Source organism: Perissodus microlepis, chromosome 11 (assembly GCF_051167445.1).
Source record: "Perissodus microlepis isolate ML-2025 ecotype Zambia chromosome 11, ASM5116744v1, whole genome shotgun sequence".
In the NCBI taxonomy this organism is placed as follows: domain Eukaryota; kingdom Metazoa; phylum Chordata; class Actinopteri; order Cichliformes; family Cichlidae; genus Perissodus; species Perissodus microlepis.
In genome coordinates, this window is record NC_140471.1 from 19,401,896 (window position 1) to 19,427,920 (window position 26,025).

Here is a 26,025-nt window from a genome sequence, read left to right on the forward strand (position 1 = left end):
GACAAATAACTGTTAAGAGCTTTACATGCTGGACAAAAACATTTCCAAGGCAGCACTGAAGGAAGATAATTTGTTAATGAGAAAACCAGATTTAAGCTACTGAGACAACTAATTCATATCATACAAGCTCAGACTTTGTCAGCTAAATATGCAACATCTTGGTCAGTGTTGGACCCTTTAACAGGACCGCAACTCAAATTCTCTACTGCAAATGAAAGCCTTGCATTTAAAACGCTTCCTAAGAAAAGCATAGACTTATCAGCTATGTGCACATTAATATTTTGTCATGTATGTGAAAGCAGCTTTTTGCTGTTTTAGCAGCTGAGGTAAAGCGACTATTACAGTTTGACACTGTAGTGCACTGGTCACCACAGCATAAAGTTTATAAGGTACAGACTGAAAAACTGGAGATTTTGGTCCATATTTACATGACAGCATCTCACAGATTTGTCAGCTGCACATTCACAATGCAAGTCTTTGGTTCCACCAGATCACAAAGGTGCTGTATTGCACTGAGATCTGGTGACTGTGGAAACAATATGAATAGAGTGAAGTGTCATGTTCAAGAAACTAATCTAGCATTAACAAGGTATTTTCATTTTTTTGGACCACTCTCTAAACCCTAGAAATGGTTGTGTGGGGAAAATCCCAGTAGGGCAACCGTTTCTGAAATATTCAGACCAGTCTGTCTAGCACTGGCAGCAATGCCATATTCAATGTCACGAAGTCCCCTTCCTACCCCATTTTGATGCCCAGGTTGAACTTCAGCATGTCGTCTTGACCGTATGTATGACCCTAAATGCACAGAGTTTCTGCTGTCTGATTGGCTGATTACGTGAGGCTTTTTTGTGAAATAGTGTTACTTAAGTATGCACAGCCATTTAAATTACACCATTAAAGCTCTAAGGCCAAAAAAGTGGTGACAATTCTGTTAATGTAAACTGCAAATTGATCAGTAACACCTGCACACTGTTTTGTAAAGCAGTAATATTGACAGGTATTAAAAAATTAAAATACTGAATGCACTAAATGATCATTTTTTAAAAAGCCTAAAACAAAAGAGTCCTTGCATCATTGTTCTAAAAGCTAAAATTAGTCTGAAAATATTTGGAATGAGCGGCTGGAGAATATCATATCACTCATGAAGTCATCAAAATAACTTCAGGACTTTTTCTGTATCTTGAAACTGCTGTTGCTAAGTGACGGTGGTAAACATGGAGGGCGAGTCAACCAACCAGCCTCATGAGTCAAAGTTGGAGTATGAAAGGCGAATTTACGATCTCCAAAACAACCCTTAATGAAGAGCACTGTCACCAGCAGCACACGTGATGCTCATACCAACTGCTGTGTGGTACCTCGAGGTTTCCATAACAAATGTTAACAGCAACATATGATGCAGCCAGGGTCTAATTTGATCCTCTCTGGCATCTCTGACAACAATGTGACAAGGTGGGTCACCAGGCTACGTGTGTGTATGCTAAAACACAGACCACATCTACTCTTAAATCCAGTAAGTTCCAAACAAGCCAGAAAAGAAGTGCAATTCATCAATTATTTCGGTACAGTACTGAGCAAATGAAGAGAAAAGGAAGTGACACATTTACTACTGGGACACACCTCTCATGAACCCCATCTGCCTGCTGGATGTCACTTAGCTGAATAGATCTGGCATATGCCGTGCGAGGATAATAACAAAAGCCAGAGTGAGAATGTTTAAGAAGTACAAATCACATCATTAATGTCATTAATTGGAGGCAGAAATGTAATTTTAACAGAGTTATGGGCTTGAATGGCTCCACTTCCACAGAACGAGACCAAAAGCAAATCCACAATAAAACACTACCTCATTATGAAAGCAAACAGAATATAACAAGCAGGCTCAAAAACTTCAAAAAGGCCTCATCTCAGAGAATCACGCCAGGAACAAAAAGCAGAATAATTATAGAAGAAAAAGTGTTTGAGAGTGAATTTTCACAAATACTGCCTGTAGAATTAGAGGCCACATGTGAAATTAATGAGGCACAGGCCTGACAAAGAGGGAAGGCACCATCTTTTCTCAATTCCGGATCAAGATGTAAACAATGTCCCACCCGCTAAACAAACAGGGAGCAGTCCTCAAGGGAATGTAATTGTTATATCAGCATGCTCCTAGCACTTTCTCCTAATAGCAAAGAAAGCAGCCTTAAAGTGAAAATCTGTGCTGATAGTGTGCAACTAACTGTGAGAACAAGATTTTAGTGTTGATTATTGGCACATGAGAAGCACCAGTGAAAAAACAAAGAGAGCATTCCTGAGGTCGGCCAGTGGACAAAGCAGCATTGTCATTTAGTAAAGGCTTGTTTTGGAAATCTGGATGACACTTGGTGATGTGCAACGAAGAGAAAATGTGACCAAGGCTCTAAAAAAACAGTGCACTGTCATGTCTACTCAACACCTTAGTGCAGAAAGCCTGGTGTCTTTATTAGCTGTGTTTTAGTGAGGGTTAGCAAACAAATAAAGTTCTTGGATGCTAAAAAGCATTAGTAAAACACAGGATGATTACATTTAAAGGAGACATTTGAGATTCTGGAAAAGTTTGATGAGATTTTGATGAAAAGACTGCTAGTAAACTTCACGTCTATATGGTAAATATTAAAAAAATATGTTAAGCCTAGCTTAGCATGAAGGCTAAAAGCAGCTAGCTAACGCTACATAAAGGTAAATTAGTTTTTAAATATATTGTGTTTTGTTAATTACTGTGTGCAGCTTGTAATACAGGGTGTGATATGCTGGGAGGATGGAGAGGAATCCCTCACCTACTACATAAACTGCTTTTTGTTTTGTGTTTTATCTAAATAAAAATGTATTTCCCCCTCTGATTTTTAGCACTGCATCTTGAAACAGTCTATGAGGCAAACAACAATGAAATCAGAAACTGACTTTCACTTTCAGCACTCCTGATGGGAGATGACACAGCAAACATGGAGGTGATCTGGATCCCATTCTGTTTCAGCTTTTTATTCTTCCACCTTCACACCAATGCTGCTTCAACATGTAAACTGCAGCTAATTAAATAACAGAGAAATGAAACTGATTCCGAGTTGAATCTGAGGCCCGTCAGGCGGCAAAACACATTACAGAGTATTTCATTATATTAATAAGAATTACATTTAATCCAGTTAAATTATTTATATGGAAGTATTACAGGTGTTGCTTGATTTGGTTTTTAATTATTATTAATTGCAAAGACAGTAAGGGTTGCATAAATCTTCTCGGAACAACATTTTAAAGTTGAGTTCCTTATTTCAAAAAAATGAACATTTAGGAAAAATAGAGAAATCAGGACATTCGGGACCAAATTACTCATCTTTCTGAACATATTTAAAAGAATGTATTTGTTCATGAAATTTCAGAAGAAGCACAGGTTTTTTAACTGAAGCTGCATTCCACACCGCACAGATTACATATTCAAGTAAGCAAGATAACACTAGTAAGTGCAGATAAACCCAATTGAGCTCTTGTGACCATCGGAGATAAGAAGAGATTAGACGTGAAATTACAAGCTTGGGGACAGACATTATCAGATAAAGACATGCTTCCACTAATCATCTTGAAATGCAGGACTGCAGAGCTAGAGTGACATGGGGGATGAGAAGCCCCAAAAACTTGCATATTCGACAGGACAAAGACAAATGCCTTCTGAAAAAAAATGACCACATGGAAGACAAAAGGCAGCACCTCCATGTGACATAAAACAGACTCCATTGCGTCTGTCTAAAAAGTGATTGTGGTTAGCTCTTGTCTTTTCCAATAACTGTGCATCTGAACAAGACAAGCAAGAGATTTACATAAAGCAGATTTTCCAACACAACATGACTTTGTATTCAGTTGTTGCACGTTGATGGACATGCTGGGACTTGATAGATGTAATATGGCTCTATTGTGTGAGTCGAAGGGAGTTTTTTTGGTCATATTGCTCAGGCACTCATCCCCTGTGCAGACAGCAGCCTCAGGTATTTCTCTGCCTGTCCACCCCCACCCTGATTGTGACAGACTGTCACATGAAAACTAAACCTTTCCCAGATTCCTGTTTCAAATATGCCATTTGTGCCAGCTTAGCAAGCAGACGAAAGACGAACCTTAGGAAATTTAACCTCTAGCCCTGAAGTCATAGCCCACGTTTCATTTGCAAACCGCTGAGCTTACTCTTCATTTCTCAGGGAAACAGGAGAGTGGGGTGGGAGTCACGAGTGTAGCCATAATGTTCTGTGGTGCAGAGGCTTCAAACGAAATCCTTTCTTTAAATTCTTTACACGAGTCACGTTTTTAGAGGTGTTGTCCAACCTGATAAACTTATTCACTCGATTCCACCTCCCAAAAAGACATCGTTTCTGTATTTCATCAGACTGAAGCAATATTTAAAAATTTTAGGCACTGAGCAAAACCGCTGAGGCAAAAAGAGTCTCACTGAGATCCAGATGTTGTCATCTTTTTCCATTTATAAATCCTCAATTTCAAAATATGCAGCCAAAGATATAAACAAAATACCTATTAAATTAAGATGTGTCTACATTAAAAAATATCTGTTACTGCTTATCCCATTCTAGGGCTGTGCCTCATCATTCCCATGAGAGAGAAAAAGTTCCCAGGATCTTGGTCAGCCATATTTGGTATGCTAATACCCACTCAATCTGACACATTCCCAACACACAGGAACAGGTGTCTTCAAAACAAGGCAAAGTCTTAGCGATCAGGGTATCCTCTTTTGTGGCTCCACAAGCAGCAAAAGGGGAAAATTATATGGTTTGGGAAAACCGTGGCAGCCTAAGCACAGAGACCCAAAACACACACACAGCACTAGTGCTGAAATGTTAACAAGTAATTATATGCCTGGACTGCACTATAGAATAGCGATGAGACATAATAAAACCAAAGCGAGTCAGAGCACAGAAGGTCGTGGCTGATGTGCAGCTAGACAACAAACCATTCCAGGATCTAATAAGGTGAATTCAGGGGAAGCTGAAAACATTTAACTGAGCTTCCATGAAAGGAATCTCTGTATAACTGATGCAGCATCTAATCAGATATGGAAACTCACGCTGGATGAAAATGTGAAATGTGTTTGTGTTTCACCCATCAACATGGCAACTGGGAGGAGGTGAAACATCCTGACTCTGAGACGAATATAATGCACGTATCTGCATCTCGGTTACTGTCGCTCCTCTGACCGCTTGCCCACAGCAGCTTTTTGTTCAGCTCTCCCGTTCCACATGTGTTAGCTGTGAGCGGGATTTGTTTAACTGTCTGGAAAGCAGCCACTGTATGGTAATTTCTGTTGTGATAATTGCCTTAAGTACAGGTTAATGTGCGTGTACCCGAGCTGCTGGGCGAGTGAGCTTAACACTGTTTGACGCTGACTGCGAGTTACTTGAAAACTTTAACAAGGCTGGGTGCAGGCCATGAGAAAAGCCTTGACTGGAGGCAGTTGCCTCCTATGACTTCATATTCAGCAGTCACACTGTGGCTCAAAGAGTTGTTTGTTCACTTTAACTAATCAGTAAGGACATTACGCAAATTATAAATATGCTGTGTGTGGGGGGGCAACAAAGAACCTTGGATTGTGTTCAGACTGAGCATCCTTTTAGCTTTATTTGCGCCTGCTGGTAATCAGGTCAGCTGTCTAACCATGTGTGACAAGAGAGAAAGCAAACCAAGTGCAAAAAAAACAAAAAAAACAGCAGAAAATCCTCCAACCATGATGGGAGGAAATATTACATATCTGACTATTGCTAACAGGCATGAAATTTATGAGCATACACTCATCGTTGGCCTATATTCTGTGTGGCTCCAGACTTGTCCTCAGTACAGTATGAAATCATGTCAGAACACAGCACAAAGTTTTAATGACCTTCAGAGTGCACAGACAGTGTGAAATGTTAAAGGATGCTTAGCTTTCTTAGAAGCTTTTCTTTACTCTTAGATAAAATGCGCAGCCCGTTGTGTCTTTAAAAACCATCAGTGTGATCCAACATGTCTTTGAACGCAACATGACAAATTACCTCTGACTTCGGAGATTTACAGTGGCACCCCGAGGCCAGACATTTATCTGCTCAGCCTTGTACATGTCTTCATATCAAAGAGGCTCAACCTCCTCTCGTGGCTTTGAAAACCCCAAATCAGCCATGCAAAATACCAAGGTGGTGTTATTATCCCGAGATGATTACTCTTGGAAAGTTCACATGAATTACATAACATAATATCATATTGCAAGCAGGTGGGTGACAGACACCATGTCCTGCTGCAGCAGCAGCGTTGCATTTGCACATATTTTATTTGACTAAATTCTCATTGGAATTAAAGATAAAGTTTTTATAAGTGCTCTTGCTTTAGTGTATTTTCAGACACTGCTGCAGGAGGTCACTGTGTGTACAGTTATTTGCTCATTTTGAATGCTTTTGTTACCATATTACAACCAGGGTGGGTTACAGACATTTCCAAAACACTCATGACTACAGCAAAATCTTAAGGCGCCCTAACGCAAAAGATGGCCACTGCACAATAGTTCTGTAAATAACTTCGTGCACAAATATTCATTTAAACTCTTGACAGTATGTGAGTTTTGTTTACCTGTTCTCTCCTTTTGCATTGGAGGGCGGTGGGTGCAGAACAGTTTGGTTGTCCTCCATGTCCACGACACATTTTGTATTCAGTTCAATTTCTGCAGAGAAAAGTTTGTTTGGAAAGTGAAGCAGAATGCGGGGGTGTGAAGAATAAAATCGGAGTTACTTTGGCCTTCTTTAAACTATTCTCAAGTCTGACTTCAGGCTCACAACTCAAACTGAAAGCAGCAATGGCGAAGAAACCAAAAGTTTATGGTAATGTGGCACGAAGCCAAGGAGACAGAAAAGGAGTCTGCAAGCAGAAATCGTCGTTATAACACTTACCCCTGCGGTTCATGGGCCGAACTCTCACTGCAACTTTTACCTTTGTATCCGACATTTTCGTCCACTTTTCACTCCCACCCTATCTATTCGCCCAGCTATCAACGCAGAGTCTCCGACAAGAAAGCCCGGCTTTTTGCCAGAAAAAAGGGCAAAAGAATCTAGCTAAACAATCCCAAAAGAGTCCGATCCTCGATGAGAAGTGATGGGAAAGCGTTCATTTTTGTCTTAGTATCCATCCGGGTTCGCTTCTTGTGCAAATCCAGCACTCAGCTCCAGCCCCAGACAGCATCCCCACCGCCATCTTCCACTGGGAGCACGACTGCTATCCTCTGGCAGACTGGAGAGGCTGTGCCAAAGAGGGGGAAAGGATTTACGCACCCCGCCGGCGCATCGGCGCATTGGGGGAAACCAATGAACGAGAAATGTGAGCGTGTGTGACAAGTTAGTTCACATGCATCAGTGAGCATTGAGAGGCAGTGCGGAGCTAGGAGTCAACTTTAAACAGTTGTTATCAAATATGATTTTTGGCTACGACTTATTGGCGCTTAGTTCTCTCACACATACACACCGAATTGTTTAATTATTTGCGTTTTTGGTAAGCAAGAAAAGGGGTCAAAAATTTACAGTTTATATAACTTTATTATAAGGTTTAGCAGAATCATTTTTTGACCCACCACCTCACTTCTGTTGACGTAAAGCCTAAAAATAATGTCTGTTTTTCACTCTTATATCCCCAAGCTGCCAAATCTAACCGTTACATTAGCATTTATTCTGGGCTTTTTTGAATTTCTTTTTAAAGTTTAAGTTTTGCCATTTGTCAATCACCTTAAAGTTTTGCATTAAAAAGCTCTTACACACACACACACACACACACACACACACATACATCATTTGTAACTTCTGTTTTAACAAATGTGATATAATCTAATTTAAAAAGTCTTTTGTTATACACGGGAAAAAATAAACATATAATCTGTAGTTGTGGCATATAACGTTTGTACAATCTATGTATGGTCTCACTGTCTGCTGTTAGCAGCTGGACCTTTATTTCTCAGATAGTTTCAATTGGCATCATTTTTCAAAAGCCTTGGATCAGTTCAGAGACTGAGAATCATCACATTGCTATATTACACCGTCATTAAATAACACAACATCATATTCAACAACTGCTACAACATTAACACAATAACAGACATAATTTCATTCCTGACGTCCTGCTGAAAATGGTTTCACCATATACAACCTTTTGTTTTATTATTATTTTGACACTTTCAAAGTAACACAATGACATTTTTACACTCTATCTAAAGTAAAACTTGACTTGTAAACTAGTCACAGAAGGCAACTCAAACAAAAAAAAAAATTAATACAACCTCTCATCACTTCATCCTGTGATAAGCTACATTTCACTTCACTTTATTTAATTTGTCTCACTTGAACAGCTACTTTGGGATTGTTCATACATAAACTATGTCACAGGTCCAGCATCAGATTTGGGAGAATAAATCTTCACTGTATGGTCGCCACTGTCCAGTGTAATGAGAAGGTTGTTCAATAGCGCTAATCCAACAGGGCGAATAAGATGGTCTCCCACAAGAGGAGTACGGACTGGGCCACTCTGGAACTTCCCTAAGCTCCAAATCATCCCCTGGTCTGAGTCAATCACAATTAGATCTCCATCTCTGTCGAACGCCACGCCTGAGATGCTGAGCCTCACTGTGGACTGCAGGGTCAGGCTAAAAGTGTCTGTCTGGTAAAGGAGGTGGAACTCTTTTGTAAACACCCTGAGCCTTCTGTGTTGGTGTCTCTCCGTTGGATTGGTGACATCAGTTAGATGCTCCGTCACTGCAGTGTTCCCATTCACGCAACAATAGGCCACCGCTTTAGGGCACTGAAGGTCTGAAATGGTTGTTTGATGCTCTAGAATGACGCTGTGACTATAGTCCACCCTCACCTTGGAGAGGGTGCCGGCCTCAACATCAGAGACCAGGATGTGTCCACAACTGTCAGTGTCCACGCCCCAGGGCATCTGGAAGGAATCTTTGATTGTCAACACGTGATTCCCCCTGGATGTGAACACTTTTACAGCTTTATCACCTGCATCAGTCACAACCACGTGACCAGCTGGGGTCACTGCCACATCCACTGGGTAACAGATCTCCCCACTGGCTGCTCCTTTTCGCCCAAAGCTGTGCAGCTTCTTTCCCTGTAGATTGAACACCACCACTCTCTTTTCTCCATCATGGACCACAACTATTGTTCCTGAGGACCCCAAAACAGCTATTCCAGTTGGGTTGATAAGAGTCCCCCACCCACCAAATGCAGTACGCAGGAGAAGAGTTGTGCACGTCAGAGCTGCGGGAAAGATAAAACCAGCTTTTGCTCTACACGGAGGAGCAGACGGTGAGGGACTTTGAGACAACAGAAGATCCTTTAGGTCACTAAGAACCTGGCAGTGGGAGGTGCTGTCAACACTGCATAACTGTCGACAGAAAGGGCACTCCAGCTTCCTCAGGAGAGGGTGGGACAAAGCTGTGATGCATTCCAGACAGAGTACATGGCCACAGGAAAGGTTCTGCGGTCTGCGCTCCCTTTGCTGAGAGCTAAACGTCTCGAAGCAGACTTTGCACTCCAGTAGGTTGATCTGTATCTCTCTGATTATCCCCTCTGGACTGAGGCAGCCACGATGTTGGAGACTCTTAGCCATGACTGAAATATCCTGTTCTTTAAACCCTGTGGGATGGTTCAGTCAGCTGATGCAGGCAGCAGCAAATTCAGGAAACCAAAATAGAACGCGTGCCAATTTACGTGGTGAAATAGAGAATCATGGAGAGAGGCATATGAAGCACAATTTTGTGTAAGCACTCGTGCCCTGGGCTTTTAGGCCTCAACTGTCACGTGGTATTTTGCACATAACTAAGGCTCTCTGCTGCCCTCCTTTGGAACAGTCACAGAACCCAAATTGCAGATATCACAGAGTAAATTCAGTGACAAAAAAAGCCTGTATATTACTTTTAAAAAAGGAAAGAAAGAAATATGCCTGGCTGGAGTTCAGTGCACAATCTCTTAAATGTGCAACAGTGTGTCAGCCACAGCTCTGCCACTACTCATGTTTAAGACTATATGTTTATTTCCAAAGGAACAGCAACCGTACCTTCAAATACATCTTGCTGTAGGTCAGCATGCGGCAGCTATTTCAGTCTGCGTTTCATGCTGTGCAGACGGAGTGAAATCTGATCTGTTATGGGCCGTGCTTGAATCAGCCAATCCAGCCCTCCTTTGCTGCAGCGGGACACTCCTCAGGGGTCAAACAATGTCATTTAAAATTTCTCTTGTTAAGTACGCAAACACAGAGGGGCTTCCTGCTAATAGGACTGTGACAGCAAGTAAAAACGACCAAACAAGATTAAGAGGAAATGAAAACACTTTTAATACATTTCACAGTGGAAAAGAACAGCACAGGTCGTTTTCAGCAGAATTGTTTTTGGCAAATGACATCTAAATCCACAGACGAGGTCCTATTTAGTGTCTACTGTATGTAGCACGGGAGCCAGGTCTGTTCCAGAGAGGTCAGCGTCTGGATTGTCAAGGATTATGAGGGATAGTATAGCTGTACTGAGATGATACTGACACATGAAATGGAAATATAACCTTCAAATAAAATACTCAAGGCCAGAAGAATCAAAGACACACAAAAAAAATCAGTCTTAATAGAAACTGAAAGAAGATAGGAATTAAAAAAACAAAACAAACATGCAAACAGGCACACGGGGTGAATTAAAATGTTACCACGACAGTGAAAAAGGTTCACATAACAATACTGGCATCTTGCTGTGTGGTGAATACAAAGACTCTTGTAACGGTTTCCTACTACAACACTTGTTTTGATTGGAGTCAGCCATGCAAATGCAATATACGCAACAAGGTCAATCCAGACACAGACAGAAAAAACTGACAATACATGCAGTAATTTGAATAATTATCTTCTCTTATTAGTAAAAAAAAAAAAAGAAAAGAAAAGAAAAGAAAAGAAAACAAATTAGCAGCCACAGGAGGACAAGGAGAGTAAAATCACTCAAGGTCACAATGATTCACAAAATACTCGAACATTACTTAATGTACAGTATTTTCAATAAACTTTCTGCAAAGTGCTTAAACTGTGTGCTTTGCTTCATTACAGGCCAAACGCAGACCCAAGCCGGTGATCCTACCACGCTAAAGCTGTCTGGTATTGAACTCCTGCCCACATTCAAGTTAAAAAACATAAAATAGTGAACATCTATGATGTAAATAGATAATCAGTGACAGACATTTATATAAAAATGCTTTAGCTTCTTTTGTGCTATAAACATAGACGCTCCACTAAGTGATAAATTCTACATAATGGCTTTTAACATTGAAATGGGTTTGATACCAGAGTTGGTATAAACCAGTCAATTGTACATTAGCCTTTAATGATACTGCTTCATAGGATAACTGAATTATAGCTCACTAGCTACAATGATCATGCAATTATATTTAGAAATGGCAGTTTTTGTTGCCACACCTTTCTCTCACACACTCGCACAAAATAAAATTCTCCCACTCTTTCATCCAAAAAGTAAACACAAACAAAAAGTGATCAGTGGTTTAGGAGCTTTTATGACTACAGCACACACCAACGTGTGTATCTCTGTAGTTTGAGCCACTGTGCACTCCTAATAACACTGCATGGACCTGTTTTTCCACTTCTGCTGTCTGCACTCCATCTACTGTAGGTGGGTGGCTTTCTAGGCTTCGGTTACATCGGGAAGTGGTCGTAGCTTTACCCTCTTCTCCATCTGTAATCTTTCACACTTTGGGTTACCCAACAGCCTCCGCCTCCAACTCCTACTGGCTGTCGAGGCCGTTGATGGATTTGGTCTTTCCTGAGTCCTTCTTTCTCTGTCTGGCTTTAGGGCTGTCACCGTCTACATCAGTTTCTCCTGAAACATGAAGCTCACATATTTCAAATGAACCCATAAAGAGATGTAACTGCACTGTGTTTCTTCTCATACATGTATGAGTATGCATATGTAAAGCACTATAATAAACACTAGAGGTCACCCCTTTACAAGACAGCAACTGAATACTGGTATGCATTTTTTAATGTGGTGTGCTGGATGAATTACAGTGAAGTCAGTGTACCTTTAAATCCCTCATACACATGGTCAGCAAACTCTGCGAAATTACTGTCTTCACATTCTGAGAGGCTCTGAGGGGAGAAAAGGTTTAAGACACATGACACACACATACCTGTAACTGGACAGAGACCATACTGTACATGCATCACGGCTAACTGACTCCGTACCGCTTTCTCTGTAAACAACCCGATAACAACCCCTACAAGGAAAACCTTGAATGTTAATATTTACTAATGATCTTTGAGAGTAGATGATTATTTAGCTACAGAGCATTAAGCATGGTTGGCTTCACCCAGGACATTTGGCCTTTTGCCATTCAGGCACAGATGTCAGTTTGTTGCAGCTTTATTTAGACGTAACAAGAGTTTACAGAAAGGCACTGAAGTGTGATGCCTGATGCTATTGCACTGATCTATATGTGAGTAAAGTTTTTTATATTGTTAATGATTGTGGGTGTGGGGTATGGCCAACCAAACCGTGTATTTGTTAGAAAGGCTGAGAATAAAGAAACAAGTTGGGATTGAAATTAACTCCAATTTGCACGTTTTAAGTGCTTTTATGGATATTCACATTGTTTTTCCTAATTCCGATCATTCCTGTCCTCAACAGACAGGAAAAACTTCAGACTCCTGGCAACCACAGGTCACTAAGGAAACTATATTTTCTGTGAGACCGGTTGGCAAGGGGTTGCTAGTGGTCGCTGGTTGAAAATGGTCATATACGGTGCTGCACCGATAGCCTCTTAACACTTACTAGCTATCAGCTGAGCAGGGATACTTTTACTTTGAAAGTGTGACACCTTCAGAGTAAAAGTTGTCTCATTTGAAATGTTTTGGTTGCAGTGGTAAAGCACAGCTTTCACTTTGAGGGGGATTGTTCTCAGTTTCTTGTTGTACTGCTCTTCAGGTTTCACTACTGCTCTGTGAATAGTTAGTCTTGGTAAGTTTTTGGTGCAGGGACTACACTAGTTTCCAGAGGCTGCCAGGGGATTGTCGACTGGTCTGTAGGCCTGTGTGACTAAGGCCTTAAATTCTTTGTAAATGCTTCAAGGTCTAAAGCAGTTAAATGGAAAAACTCATGAAAGCTAAAGCAATAAACATACCTTTTCCCTTGGACCATATGTTTCTGCGTACCATACCATTCCATACAGGCACAGGAATGTAATGAAGGCCTAAAAACAGAATGAAGGGAACAGAAACTGTAAAATGATTCATGGAAAACGTGTAAAAAATTACTTGCAGCATTCTATTTTATTTGTATGTTAGAATATTCATATTAAAAAACAAAGATATATGTATAAAATAAATTATACGCATTTCAGTGCACGATAGACCTTACCAAACACAACAGCCAGAGGATCACATAGAGGATCTGTGTTTTTGAGAACAAGTCCTGTCCAAACTTAATGCATGCTAAAGCCTCCAGAAAGGCTATTGCCCTGTGAATGAGAGGGAGGGGGCAAAACAAACACATAGTTCAGTATTTTAACTCACTGGTAGCAAAAAGAAGAGAAATCCAAACCTAAAAATAACATCCAAATCAAACATGTCAGTTTTGGGCTTTTATCTGAGAGCAGTGCTTGGGTCACTGACCTACACATTTGAACTTTTTTGGATAAAAATATTCCTGATGTAGGTCAGCTGTTTGACAGCTTAGTCCTTGAGTGAGGCAGTGAAATGCCTGCATGAATACCACTGTTCATAATCTCTGGTAGCTCAGGTAACATCTCCTCCTTGAGCTGCTGTCACTGCCCATGGCTATGTGTACACAGCACTAAATGTTCATAGGAATACAAGATGTTGAGCAGGCTTATTATTAAAAATCTTTAAAATCAGGTTACTTACCCAAATACCCAACACTGGGTCCCAACTCTCTTGCACTGTGTGTCTGTTAGGTACGCATAATACTGCCTGAAGGAAAAAACAAAGCAAATTTTTAGCAAATTTCACTGGAACTTCTAGTCTGCGTCTCTGTTTCCTTTTACCCATCTGCCACATAATGAGGGTAAATGCATGAAATGATATACCTTACTGTTGGAGCTGTGATGATACCGATGAACAGGATTCGACACCAGCTAAGAGCATGGCTTGCAGGAAAGACGAAAATGTGCTTAAGGAAGAATGTGTTCAACTCAGTAAGCTGTGAAAAAAAGAAAGAACAAATGATAAAAAGGACTATAATTAAAAACAAAAGCAAGTATAGAATTGTTTACAATTATCCAGACAGTAGGACATTTCTATTCATTTTACCATACTGAAACTTTAAACTTAAACTCACAAAACTGTTTAATATACTCTAGCCGGCCACTTTGTTGGGTACACCTGTTGCACTTGTGCATAACGCAAGTATTTAATCAACCACCCGCTGAAGTTAGATGGAACCTTAAAGCAGATGTGCTACCTTAGCAGAAGACCACACCGGGTGACACTCCTAACAGCTAAAAATAGGAAACTGAGGCTACAATTTGCATAAGTTCATCAATCTTGAAAAACAGAAGTTTGGAAAAACATTGCCTGGTCTGATGAAACATGATTTCTGACATGAAAGCATGGATCCAATCTCTCTTATATCAACAGCTCAGGTTGCTGGTGATGTAATGGTGTTGGGAATATTGACACAAGATAACTCACCATGTAGCACACCTCAGATAAACTTCACAAACTGGTTTCTTGAACTCGAAAATGAGTTCACTCATTCACTCACTGTAGGGCTGTGCGATATGACCAAAATCTCATATCCCGATAACGATATAAATCACAAAAAATTAACATTTTCTGTAAATTCTGTGAATCTCGGGCAGCTCGACTTGCGTGAAGTGTTTCCAGCTGCGCGTCCTTTACCCGGAGTCGAGTGTTTTAACCGATGCATGAAACTATACATTTTTAGACATAAGTTGTAACAGCCGCCGTTTTCTTTGTATTTATTACACGGCGTGCTGCGGGGAAAAGCCTGTTCTAACGTTTGAGTCTAAGGTTTATTTTTTAGCACCTGGCGGCTCTTTTTTACTTCGCATCCGTAAATAATCTGCTCTTTCACGTGATTCAGTTTATTTTGAAAAGTCTCAACAGGATCTTGAGCTTTATTGTGAAAGGTTTATGTGGAACATAAACAAGCGGACACGCGAAGGTGTTACCGTCGCTGTTGCTAACGACAACGCATAAAAACAGGCGCTTGTCCGTCCGTAGTGTGGTTATATTACATATAAGAGAAAGAGAGAACTTTAAGAAATTAATATAGCCACTACAGTAACCATCAAAACGATGAAAAAATATTGCCGTAAACAGTTAAATTTGCGACACCACGAAACAAACAATAGCGTAAAATGAAACGATAGATGTTTTTATATCGTCATCTGATATATATCGTTATATCAAACAGCCCTAACTCACTGTGTACTCAAATGGCCTCCACTGCCACCAGATCTCAATCCAAGAGAGCGCCTTTGGGATGTGCTTAATGTAAGATTCAAATCATGAATGTGCAGCTGATAAATCTGCATCAACTGTGTGAGGCTGTCATGTTGATATGGACCTAAATCTCAGGAATGTTTCAGCACCTTTTTGAATCTATACATGAATGATTAACCCTTTAAAACGGATCGGAGCGGGCACGCTCTGTTTTGCGTAACTATTTTTAAATCCAGGTAGCACTGCAACCACGTAAGCTAGCGCAATAATTTTCTTTTGCATATGAAACCAGAGGAGTTGTACTTACATCTTATGCCATCAGCTTGTCCTAAGTCACAGTTTCCTTCCACATATGGCTTTGCAAAAACTGCATAAAAAGCACTTGCAGCAACAAAAACATAATATTCCAGAAACACGCTTTGCCGATCCGATCAGCTGTTCATAACACTTCCTACGTACATCAGCGTGAACTATTGCATGTCCGCCATGACCTGCCCGAAACCGGAAGTGACGTCATTTTGCGGAAATGTAGTTTTTTACCATCAGAGCCTCATGAGCTTATACTGGTGTTTTTAAAAGTTATCTTTGACTTTATGACTTTCTGTGTCGTTTCTGGGATGCTTAGGACTCATATTGCACTGCTGGAAATAGTTTATTTTGATGCACATGCTGTTTGCATCATAATATTTATTTTCGTTTTTCCTGCAGTATATAAAAATTGGTGTATTTCAAAAATAAAACTATGAAGACACTTAAAATAAATTTCCTGTGGTGGGAAACTATTTTGTGCAACTTTTTTGTATTTACAGTTTTGAGGGATAAGCCTCTTAAATTTCTCTAACTAGAAATATATGTTAAAAAAACAAAAACGATTTTAAATTTTTTTGTAGTTTATTGCACATTTTTGCAATGTATGTAATTACTATGCACTTAATGCAGACATATTATTAAATTTTGGGCTATAATGGTTGTATTGGTGTATATCAACTTGAAATGCTCCCAAAAATGGCACTACAGCATGTAAAAATATAATATAAGCTCTGGCGGACTTGGTTCTTTGGTAGGTCTTAAAGGGTTAAGGCACATCTGAAGGCAAATGTGGTCTTAAGACAAAAAAAAAATATATTAGCATGTACTACTAGTTATAAACAGAACTGCATTACCCTTTTTAATATTAACATACTGTATTATAAAATATAATTTAAAGGATGCAAAGGCAGCCAGGAAAACTTGCAGTTCAACTTTTCCCATCATATTTTAGCATTTTTAAAATCAAGCAGATAATATGAGAACGACTTGGCTGTGAATACAGAAATGTTGCTGATATATGTTAATTAGATCTAATACAATTAGGCCTTTAGGCCTCTGCAGTCTGTTCAGTGTCATCAAACTACATTTACTCTCATGAGGTTCATTTGTTGTTCCACCAGATTTTTTAAGGATCTAACATTTCTCTCACAAGTGTATGCCACATTAGAATAAGCACATAATTAAAATTTGTATTAATTAAATGTATGCTCTATTTGTTTATAGATCAGCTAAGTACTGTTGTTAAGTTGACTGAATAGGTTCACATTCAGCCTGTACAACAACCGTGCAGGAAAAATATAGTAAGCTGTAAAGCTCTGATTTAATAAAATAGATCACTGTATATTTTATCATTGTTCAGGTAATTATTCAGACAAACAATATCATCCACGGTTTTTTGTTGTAGGTAGGAGGACCATATCACAACAAACTAAATGTGAGGCAAACACTGTGTCTGTGTGGGGAATAAAGTGGGAAAACAGCAACAGTACTGAGAGGTAATCTGAACACCTTCAATTTTATTTCTCTGTTAACTTTATTTCTCTTAACACTTTTTTTTAAATTTCAGGCTGTATGCGTCCATAAATTGGCATACTTTTTTGAGCCATATCTGACAATTTTGGCTATTTTTTAATCCAAAAATACCCATATATTGCCTCACTTCACTTTGTATTAAACCACCCACGCAAAACTGAAAAACATTTTTCAGCAAAACCCCCACAAAAACTAAATATATCTTGTGAATATAGTAAAAAGCCTTCCCTTTGTGTCCACGGGGTAAAAACCAGACAATGGAAAAGTGCATGTCCTGCAGAAGTAGTCAAACTGTGGGACACTATCTGAAGATGTGGGACAAGTAATAAAAACGCTGCACAGTCCCACATCAAAACAGGAATCTGGTCACGCTGGTGGGAGAATATTTATAACAATTGCTTACTCATTTCAGAAAAATATAACATTTACTGAACTAATTTTGGGTTGAATTAAGGACACCATAAAAAATTCTCTCCCAATACAAGTCACACTTAAGAGTTTGGCAACAGTCACAGCAGTGCATTTAGAGGGCGCCTTTGTAAAAGCCTGCATTGGCAGATAATGAGGCGGAGGACCCGCAGCAATGTTTTTTCACTCATTTGGCCAGGAGCCTGTGTGGTTGAATTTAGTGAAGAGCAGCTCAACTGTCACCATGTGGAGTACAGCTGTGCCATGCCCAAGCTCTTCAACTAATTCTAAAAGACTGCTAATTACTATTTAAGGCCTCAAGAGAGTTCTCAACTGGCTGAGAGAGAGAAAGTGGAGGATGGTGCCGTTTCATCACCAAACACAAAAAGTGGAGCAACACCAGCCTTTAGCTTGCATCACCCTGGCAGCTTGTGGCTAGAAAATTTGGCAGCTATACTCGACTTTCCAGTGGAGAGCAATGAAGCTAACTTAAATTCTCCATCGTTTTCTCATTTTCATAAAATGCTCCCAAGTAGTTCAGCCTGTCTCATTCTCATGGGATAAGCTTTTAATATGCAGCCAGCAGGACACTTGAGCATTATGTGGGTACATGTGGGACAGGTTTTAGATTGCAGCCAATTAGATTAGCCAGGACTTAGACGGCAGAGCACACAGGATGATCTCTGACTAGTCAGCACTAAGTCACCATGAGACGACAAAAGCAGATTTCTCACGGACCCACCTGCCAAATGATCATGAACAGGTAGACGCCTGTCACTCGCTGCAGAGAAGACTTTGGGTCAAGCCAGCGTACATAGGTCCAGCTTGCAGGGGTGAACTGCAACACGGCTCGTTTGATCTTCCCTGTGGTGGTGTGGATGTCCCTGGATGGAAAGCATAGAAGGAGGGTTTCAAAGGCATGCAGATAGATTTTCAATAAGTATTATGTTAATGTTAGCAGACAAAGCTACATGAAAGCAATACCATCACATGAATCTTTCAAACCAATCCCCCTTGATAAAGATGTGGGGTTACTTTCAAAACAATTTATGAATCTTATCTACAATATAACTTGGTGCAAAAGAGGATAAAAGTTTAGACATAGCTGTAAACACATCCCACAACATAAACTCATACTTAATACTGGCCCAGTGGTAGGTCCTCATCTCCAAAAAGCGGCAGACAGTCATGCCAAGCCAGATTCCCCCTCCATTACACAGCAGAATATCGAGAATGACTTGGTCCCACCAGCATTCAGCAAAGTTAGGCAGCAGGTGCATGAAGAATAGCTATGGACACAGAAAAAGAACATTTAACAGAATAGTGTACACAATACATGCACGTAGCCTGCAGTTTTCTGAAGGAATATGTAAAATCAAACGCCACAATTTTCCACAGGATAAACCACTGACATCCCCAGCTTAGATGACCTGAAAACTTCACCGTTATCAAGAGAAACAGAGAAAGAAAGGCCAGCGGGCAGAGAGAAAGTGACAGCTTGTGATGGCAACCTTATCTGCTGTGTGCATCTCTACCTCAGTAAGTTCCCACGTAATACTGATGGTCCAGCACAATCCATAACTTCGAATGAGAAGTGCCTTCATACCCCAGCCCCAGAAATGGCTGAATGCAAAAATGTCAAAATGGCTCAGGATTCTCTCCCAGGTGATGACATGGCAGTTCACAGCGTATTCCTGCAGGCAGAAATGCATGCAGCCTCATTAAAATGATTAATAATCCCTCGGATAGTGCCGCAAGTAGAGCATGTAAATCAACAGGAAAATGATTTTTGCTGCAAGCCTCCATCGCTCACCATTATGTCTGCCTCTCTTTTGGCATAGCGCAGGTTTGGATCCAGCCAATACATCAACTGCTTCACCTGCTGCCAGTTGAGGAAAATGATGAAAACCAGGAACAGGAAGTAGAGAACACTCAGACCTTGGCAACAGAAGGACACAATGTTAGTAGAGGAAAACCAAAGATCTGAATAAAGATAGATTGTGTAAAAAATACTCACCAAAGACTATTCGCCATATCGCTGGGTGTGGCCTGGTGAATGGACCTAAAGAGAGGTATATTAAGACGTTGCATAAAAGACATGTAGTAACAAAGTTCTCTTGACTTCTCAGATAGAGTAGAAAAGAGCCATGTAGGTAGCAGTTCATTTTATTCCACTAATGGTAAGGTCTTTACTGAAGTTCCTCTTTCTTTCTAGCTACAGATCTTCTTGTGAGAAGCAGGGTGTTATTTACAGTTCTATAAAACACAAGTGTGTGTGAAGCTCCTTCTAACCCACTGTAATTAAGGTCCTTTATGCAAACACACTTGACTGAGCTTCACAGAAATAATATTGTGCTGTCTTACCATTAGGAAATGCCAAAACACTGATGACAAGAAAGAAGGAGATGACCAGAATGACCCCCACCCAAAGATTATTGTCAGGGTTTCCATCATCTCTGCAGACAGGGAGGGGAAACAGAAAATTGAAATCTCAGCGACAGTCAGTTAACCTCAGTATCACTGCTTATGTTAAGTTAAAAGGCACGTTTTTACAAGTATGGTTAACATCCTACTTAAAACTAAAGTGATGTGGATGCTCTTTAAATAGCTTTAAGCTTCTAAACAGCTGATAAAGAGATCCTATAAAGCAAACAAATACTTTAAATCTAACATTATGAGTCATGCCCTTGCTAGTTACACTGTTGTAGCTAATGCCAACACAGGAAACAGAGTCCCCTATTTGGTGCCATTGTATAACTAATGGATTATTGCTATCTGACGAGGTTAAAGTCTAATTACCTCACAGATTAAGAATGTGACCCATTCCCAGTTACTGTAAGTGCGCAAAGCTAACGCTATCGTTAGCTAGCCTCCTAGTGTACCTGGCGCTCTCTGAGCATCACTGTTCCTGCTAGCACAGCTAAGCTAACCCATTAGCGAGCACTAGCTGTGAGCGACTCACCTTGTGAACGCGAAATACATCAAACTGAGCACGGTGCATGTCAGCAGCGTTATCGTGTGCGGCTTGTAGAAAAACTCGATTGTGATATCTTCGACCTGCTGCTCGTTTATCATTCGGAAATGCATCCTGTAATTCACATCATCCTTGCTTAAGGTATGGGATCCGCTATACACGGCCGCCATAGCTGGACGCAGCCAGGCAGGAGAGGAGCAGCAGCAGCAGCAGCTCCTCACGGCAGCATGAGAAAGTGAGCCACCTCGAACAGTGAAAAATACCAGGAAAAACAAAAAAACACCAGACACAGTGGAAATAGTTACATTACTAACGGTACAGCAAGCAAAGCAAGCGGCAGAATTAGAGAGGAGGAAAGACTGTTAAGAGTCAAACTGTTCACTTCTGATGTTGATTGGTTTGCATGCTTGCTGGGAGTGTCTCGAGGCGGAAGAGTTCACGTGCTCGTATGCTGATTGTTTTTAGCATGGCTTCCAGGCAGGGACTTTATGGCATGAGTGACTGCGCACGTTCTTGACTTCGAAAATCTCTCAGTTAATTATGTGACTACACAAAAACACCTTAAAGCTATGCATAGGTTTTGGCGGCTTGCACAAATTACAGGCGGACATCCGTTTGCATGTAAAATGAACGCGTTTCCTGAGTGTTTTCTCAGAATTGGATGCGTCACTTGTTTAAAGACTTAAGTTGGTGCGTGCTTGTCTCCCCCCTGTGGCCCCTTATGGTTTCACATGCCGCGGTAAACAAAGCTCTCCGCTCCCTGCAGGGGTCAGAGGCATCCTTTATACAGCCTTTCATCAGAGGTAAAAGAAGTACTCGCACTTAAAACAAATACTTTTCACATTTTACTTAAGTAAAAATATTTAAATGAAATGTGCAAAAAGTGCTTAAAGTATGAAAGTAAATCATTAGATATCAGGATATGTTTTTATTTACTTTATGGAAGATGAGCAGTCTAGACATGGTTATATAAATTTTATATACTGCAGCCGCTAAATTAATCGTATAACAATCTCTTTCCTTCGACTGCTACCGTTAAGGGTCATCATCTGCTGCCATCCCAGCCTTTCCTTATCTTCTTCGTCTGTCACGTCACAGCATGACCTCCTTCAGTACATCGATGAATCTTCTCTGTGGTCTTTAACCCATTTTTCTCCTGCCTGGAAGCTCCATGTTTCAGCATCCTTTGCCCAGTATAGCTAATATCCCACCTCTGCACATGTCCAAACTATCTCAGCCTTGGCTCTCTAATTTTTCTCCAAAGTTCTCGACCTCAGCTCTGACGTACTCATTTTAAATCCTGCCCATTCTGCTCACTCCCTAAGCATCATCAGCTCTGCCACCTCCAACTTAGCTTCGTGACTTTTTGTTGTTGTTGTTCTTTTGTTTTCCAGCCTTTCCTGTCCAGCAGCTTTATAAGATTGAATCACTGTGTTGAATGCATTGTTGTGTCAAACACAATAGCTTTGCCACGAGAAGTTCTATAAACTCTCTATAGGCTTGTCTTGTTAGTCAGTTTCTTTCTATTATTTTTATATATTATTAATATATAGTGTAAGTGTAACACTACCAAAGCTGACAGACAGGGAGGGCCTCCTGTTTGTTGTTTGTGTCACTGTATCCAAACCATAGATCACACCCGATCTCACAAACATAAATTTACTAACAGTAAAATAAGCTATTATTATTCCATGGGCGGCTGTGATTCAGGTGGTAGAGCAGTCATCTACCAATCAGAACATCAGTAGATCACCCCCCTGTCCATGTGTCAAAGTATCCCTGGGCAATGCTGAACACTGAGTTCCCCCAGATGCCTCCATCAAAATGTAAACGTTAGTCAAAGCACTTAGGCATACATAAAAGTGCTGTATGAATGCACTCTGTGTTCAAAACACACTTTTCTAAACTTACATTGCAAAGTTCAATATATGGGAAAATACTATTGCATCTAAACTTACTGTAAAGCAATACAGTGACTGATTATTACCTCAGTACACAAGCAGCAAAGAAAGCTTGTTGAAGAAAAAGGGGCCCGTGCAATAAAAGCAATTTAAAATAAAAGAGAAAATACACAACAGTAGCAAAGATCAAGTGAAATCAAGTGAAACCAGGAAATGTTCTGATTGATGTGAATCTTGCTGACCTCATTTCAGGATCAGATAAGTGTCCTCTGCCCAAGGACCTCACCTACAAGCACGCCATTATATAGCTGTGTTATGTTACATATATAACAGATCTTAGAAGTCACTAAATCCTAAAATCAGTTCTAAAACAAGCTATTTGTCATATTTGGTGACCTTTGTTTCATCATTTTAGGTTTTTAAAGTAATAATTACCTGTGATCTGAGAAAGCGGAGCGGAAAATAAAACACATTATTTCCTTCTTAAATACGCGCAAGTCCAAAGCAGATATTGACACAAAATCAAGTAACACACAAAAATTTATTTATAAAGCACATTTAAAACCAAAGTGCTTTACAGTGAAAAGAAAACGAAAAAAGAAAGACTTCCTCTCGAAACGTTCACACTATCTGCACAAAATAACAAAAAGCGCCCCTTCATCTGCGGTCCTAAAGATCAACAGTTGCTGAATACGTGATGAAAGTACAAACACCTTAAAAGTAAATAAATCTGCTCAGTTGCTTTATTTTACTGACGAGTGTCTGTGTCATTTTTCATAAACAGCAGAAAACAGCTGTAAAGGCAGCTGATTTTTTACAAGATTTTAGGATCGTGCAGAACAATAAAAAGTTCTTTACACACAATATATCCAAATAACTTGTTCTTACTTTATGTTTCTTTATACACTATATATCTTTAAATTGTTATCAATAATCAGTTATTATAATTATCTATATTTACATATATAAATTATTTGTTCCCATTAAAACTATTACATCTTACAGACTGCATTGCATGCTTCACCTAACCCTTGCTTCTCGGATTCATTTGTGCATGTTGTATCGGGGTAGTATTACATTTACACAGGATACAGAGCAAAACACACAGAGAACTGTTTATTTAAAAATATAACTATGTGCTGATTCACAAACACCATAAAAAACATATAATGCTAAAATGCATTAAACAGCAAGCAGTTAAATAAGTGTTTACAAATGGTTTAAAATACAAATACTGAGATTTTTTGAAAGTTTAAATTTCAGGAAAGTTTGAGGAATTCTGTCAGCTTGTCTGCTCAAGGATCCGGGGAGCAAAAGTCTCTGTGTTATCGTAAAAGTCAGAGACGTAAAATCAAACTAGGAGTTGATGACAAGCACTGGAGTCCAGCGGCACCGAGCTCACACCTGTATTATGTTTCTCCAAGAATATTCTTGTTAAAAAATTATGAATGTTCAGAATTATAGTTTGCATCTCATTAAAAAAACAACTACTGCACGTTTACCTTTTTGAAAAAATCAAAGACAGCTTACAAACACGTTTTTCTTTTTTTCTTTTTTTACTGAATACAGATGTGGCCGCTGCTTTCATATGATCCAGAAATAAACATGGGATGCAACTTGTGACTATTCAAAAAGAAAAATAATACATACAAGTTATACTTGAGCAGCAGTGCATGACAAATACAGGCTTTCACAGTCGTTGTTTGTTGCATGCTGAGGAGCATATGACACTGACAGGAAAGTTAAATGTAGGTCGTTCACGGGTTTCCATCTGTCACTAAAATTCAGTCTCCCTGTTTCAGCAGTACGGTGGGCTGCAGAGAAAAATGATGAAGATCATTATTATTATTATTATTATTATTATTATTATTATTATTATTATTTATAAAATATCTTGTTTTTGCTACAACTATCTTGGAGTATGTAAAAAAAAAGACATACCAAAGTGTTGAAATGTTCTCTGCACACAGCTTTGCTCAACCAGTAGATCAAGAATATGGCTATCAAATTTTCAACAACCAGCAGGGTCATTATCAGCACGCTGATTCCTTGAGCCACCTGTAAAGCAAATCAAAAGCAGGTCAAAGCAGTTCAACTTAACTTGGAATTAAAAAGAAAAAGCAAACCAAACAAAACGAGAGTGACTGTAAGCCGCAGCTTACCTTGGTATCGGTAGGATAAGGAAAGAAGACCAATGCAAGAGAAAATGCTGCAACTGACCAGAAGAAGCTAATAATGTTCAGAGAGAACGACAGCTTTGTCTGAAAGATTAGAAAACACATTTCATTAGAAGCATCAACCGCACCAGTGCTACCAATGTGGGTTTAGCGTGTTCCCCATTTAGGACAACAGTCTGAGTTCGAAAGAAGGACTTTTTAAAGAAGCTCTCCGTTCAGGTTCAAGTGAATGTTACATATCTATAACTGAACGCATCTGTGTAAAACCATAAAAACTGTTTCCTGACATAATGAAGTAATGATAATTAATACATGCATAATGATATTTTTTTTCCCCTGATCAAGGCAATAGTCACTGTTATGTCATAATTTTTATGCCAAATTGCTGTAATCAGCAGAAATTTTCTTTTCTATGAAAAGTAATTTCACATGAAAAAAAACCCTTAATTTTAAATCAAATTACTCACCACATGCATGTTCGGAAATTTTCCTGCAGCAAAGGACAGCATACCACAGACCACAAACTGCAATAATAATACACATAAATTGTTGAAAGCATGAAAATAATTCTTTCCAAATAACGAAAAGTTTTAGCAATTTGCTTAAACCCCCCCAAAACAAAGCATTTTTGTTTGTTTTTACCAGAATACTCGGTAGAGTGTAGAGGAACACGCTTGGACTGTTTTTTTGAACCAGTCCAAGTGTGAAAAGAAACACACCAGCGATGGCTTGAGCTGCCTGATAAAAAAGAGAAATCATACTAATAAGCAGAAAATAGTGTGCATAATGTATAAACAAGCAGGGAATTATTTGGATAAAATGCAAATTATTTCTTTACACTTATTTAATGCACGGCCGCCTGCCTTTCTATCTGCTTAGAAAGAAGTTTAAACTTACTCCCATAGGTGTAGGTTTCCCCTTAATAACAAAGACCTTGTAGGAGTCTCTGAAGACACAGTGGAATTTCTCTGGCATCAGCTGACCATCTCGGAGATCCCTGAGACTTCCAATTGGGATGGTGATGATCATCGATTCATCACATACGAATGTCTTCCTCATTCTCCTGTGAACGAGATGAAAGAGCGTTAAAGGAGCTTGTAGCACTCACCAGTTGCTGAGGTGATCTCTGCAAAACACGCAATACCTTTTTTCTTCTTCTTCTTCTCTGAAGTTGATTCAGACTTGAATTTCTCTTCTTTGGCTCTTCTTTGAGTTTGACAAGGAAATGACC

At 39.7% G+C, this 26,025-nt stretch overlaps 4 protein-coding genes across 8 annotated transcripts in view; all 4 read right to left on the bottom strand.

The window, feature by feature from the left end:
• kif13a (kinesin family member 13A) overlaps positions 1 to 7,285 on the bottom strand; it is a 37,730-nt gene extending 30,445 nt beyond the window's left edge. For 2 of the 5 annotated variants that reach the window (XM_084942946.1, XM_084942945.1), the window contains exons 1-2: positions 6,924 to 7,285; positions 6,607 to 6,697 (exon numbers count right to left, since the gene is read on the bottom strand). In XM_084942946.1, coding sequence (XP_084799072.1) covers positions 6,607 to 6,697; positions 6,924 to 6,978 — 146 coding nt within the window. In that variant the 5' untranslated portion in view covers positions 6,979 to 7,285. The remainder of the gene's footprint in view (positions 1 to 6,606; positions 6,698 to 6,923) is intronic. The other 3 variants (XM_084942950.1, XM_084942949.1, XM_084942947.1) reach the window with 2 other exon arrangements.
• A 647-nt stretch (positions 7,286 to 7,932) lies between these two features.
• LOC146377612 (E3 ubiquitin-protein ligase NHLRC1-like) lies at positions 7,933 to 10,234 on the bottom strand. The gene has a single exon (XM_084942955.1). The coding sequence runs from the start codon at positions 9,628 to 9,630 to the stop codon at positions 8,392 to 8,394; it is 1,239 nt and encodes a 412-aa protein (XP_084799081.1). The 5' UTR covers positions 9,631 to 10,234; the 3' UTR covers positions 7,933 to 8,391.
• A 95-nt stretch (positions 10,235 to 10,329) lies between these two features.
• Positions 10,330 to 21,344, bottom strand: ptdss1a (phosphatidylserine synthase 1a). The gene is made up of 13 exons (XM_084942954.1): positions 20,705 to 21,344; positions 20,107 to 20,198; positions 19,760 to 19,804; positions 19,556 to 19,680; positions 19,278 to 19,436; positions 18,880 to 19,031; positions 18,485 to 18,626; positions 14,112 to 14,224; positions 13,930 to 13,995; positions 13,424 to 13,523; positions 13,188 to 13,256; positions 12,090 to 12,156; positions 10,330 to 11,887 (listed from the first exon to the last, which is right to left on the bottom strand). Exons 1-13 carry the CDS (start codon positions 20,884 to 20,886, stop codon positions 11,793 to 11,795), a joined length of 1,407 nt encoding a protein of 468 aa, XP_084799080.1. The 5' UTR covers positions 20,887 to 21,344; the 3' UTR covers positions 10,330 to 11,792.
• Positions 21,345 to 23,105: 1,761 nt separating this feature from the next.
• LOC146377614 (uncharacterized) lies at positions 23,106 to 26,024 on the bottom strand. Its single transcript, XM_084942958.1, has 7 exons — positions 25,939 to 26,024; positions 25,692 to 25,857; positions 25,437 to 25,532; positions 25,262 to 25,318; positions 24,780 to 24,878; positions 24,559 to 24,675; positions 23,106 to 24,431 (listed from the first exon to the last, which is right to left on the bottom strand). Exons 2-7 carry the CDS (start codon positions 25,851 to 25,853, stop codon positions 24,402 to 24,404), a joined length of 561 nt encoding a protein of 186 aa, XP_084799084.1. The 5' UTR covers positions 25,854 to 25,857; positions 25,939 to 26,024; the 3' UTR covers positions 23,106 to 24,401.
• Between the last annotated feature and the right edge of the window lies 1 nt (position 26,025).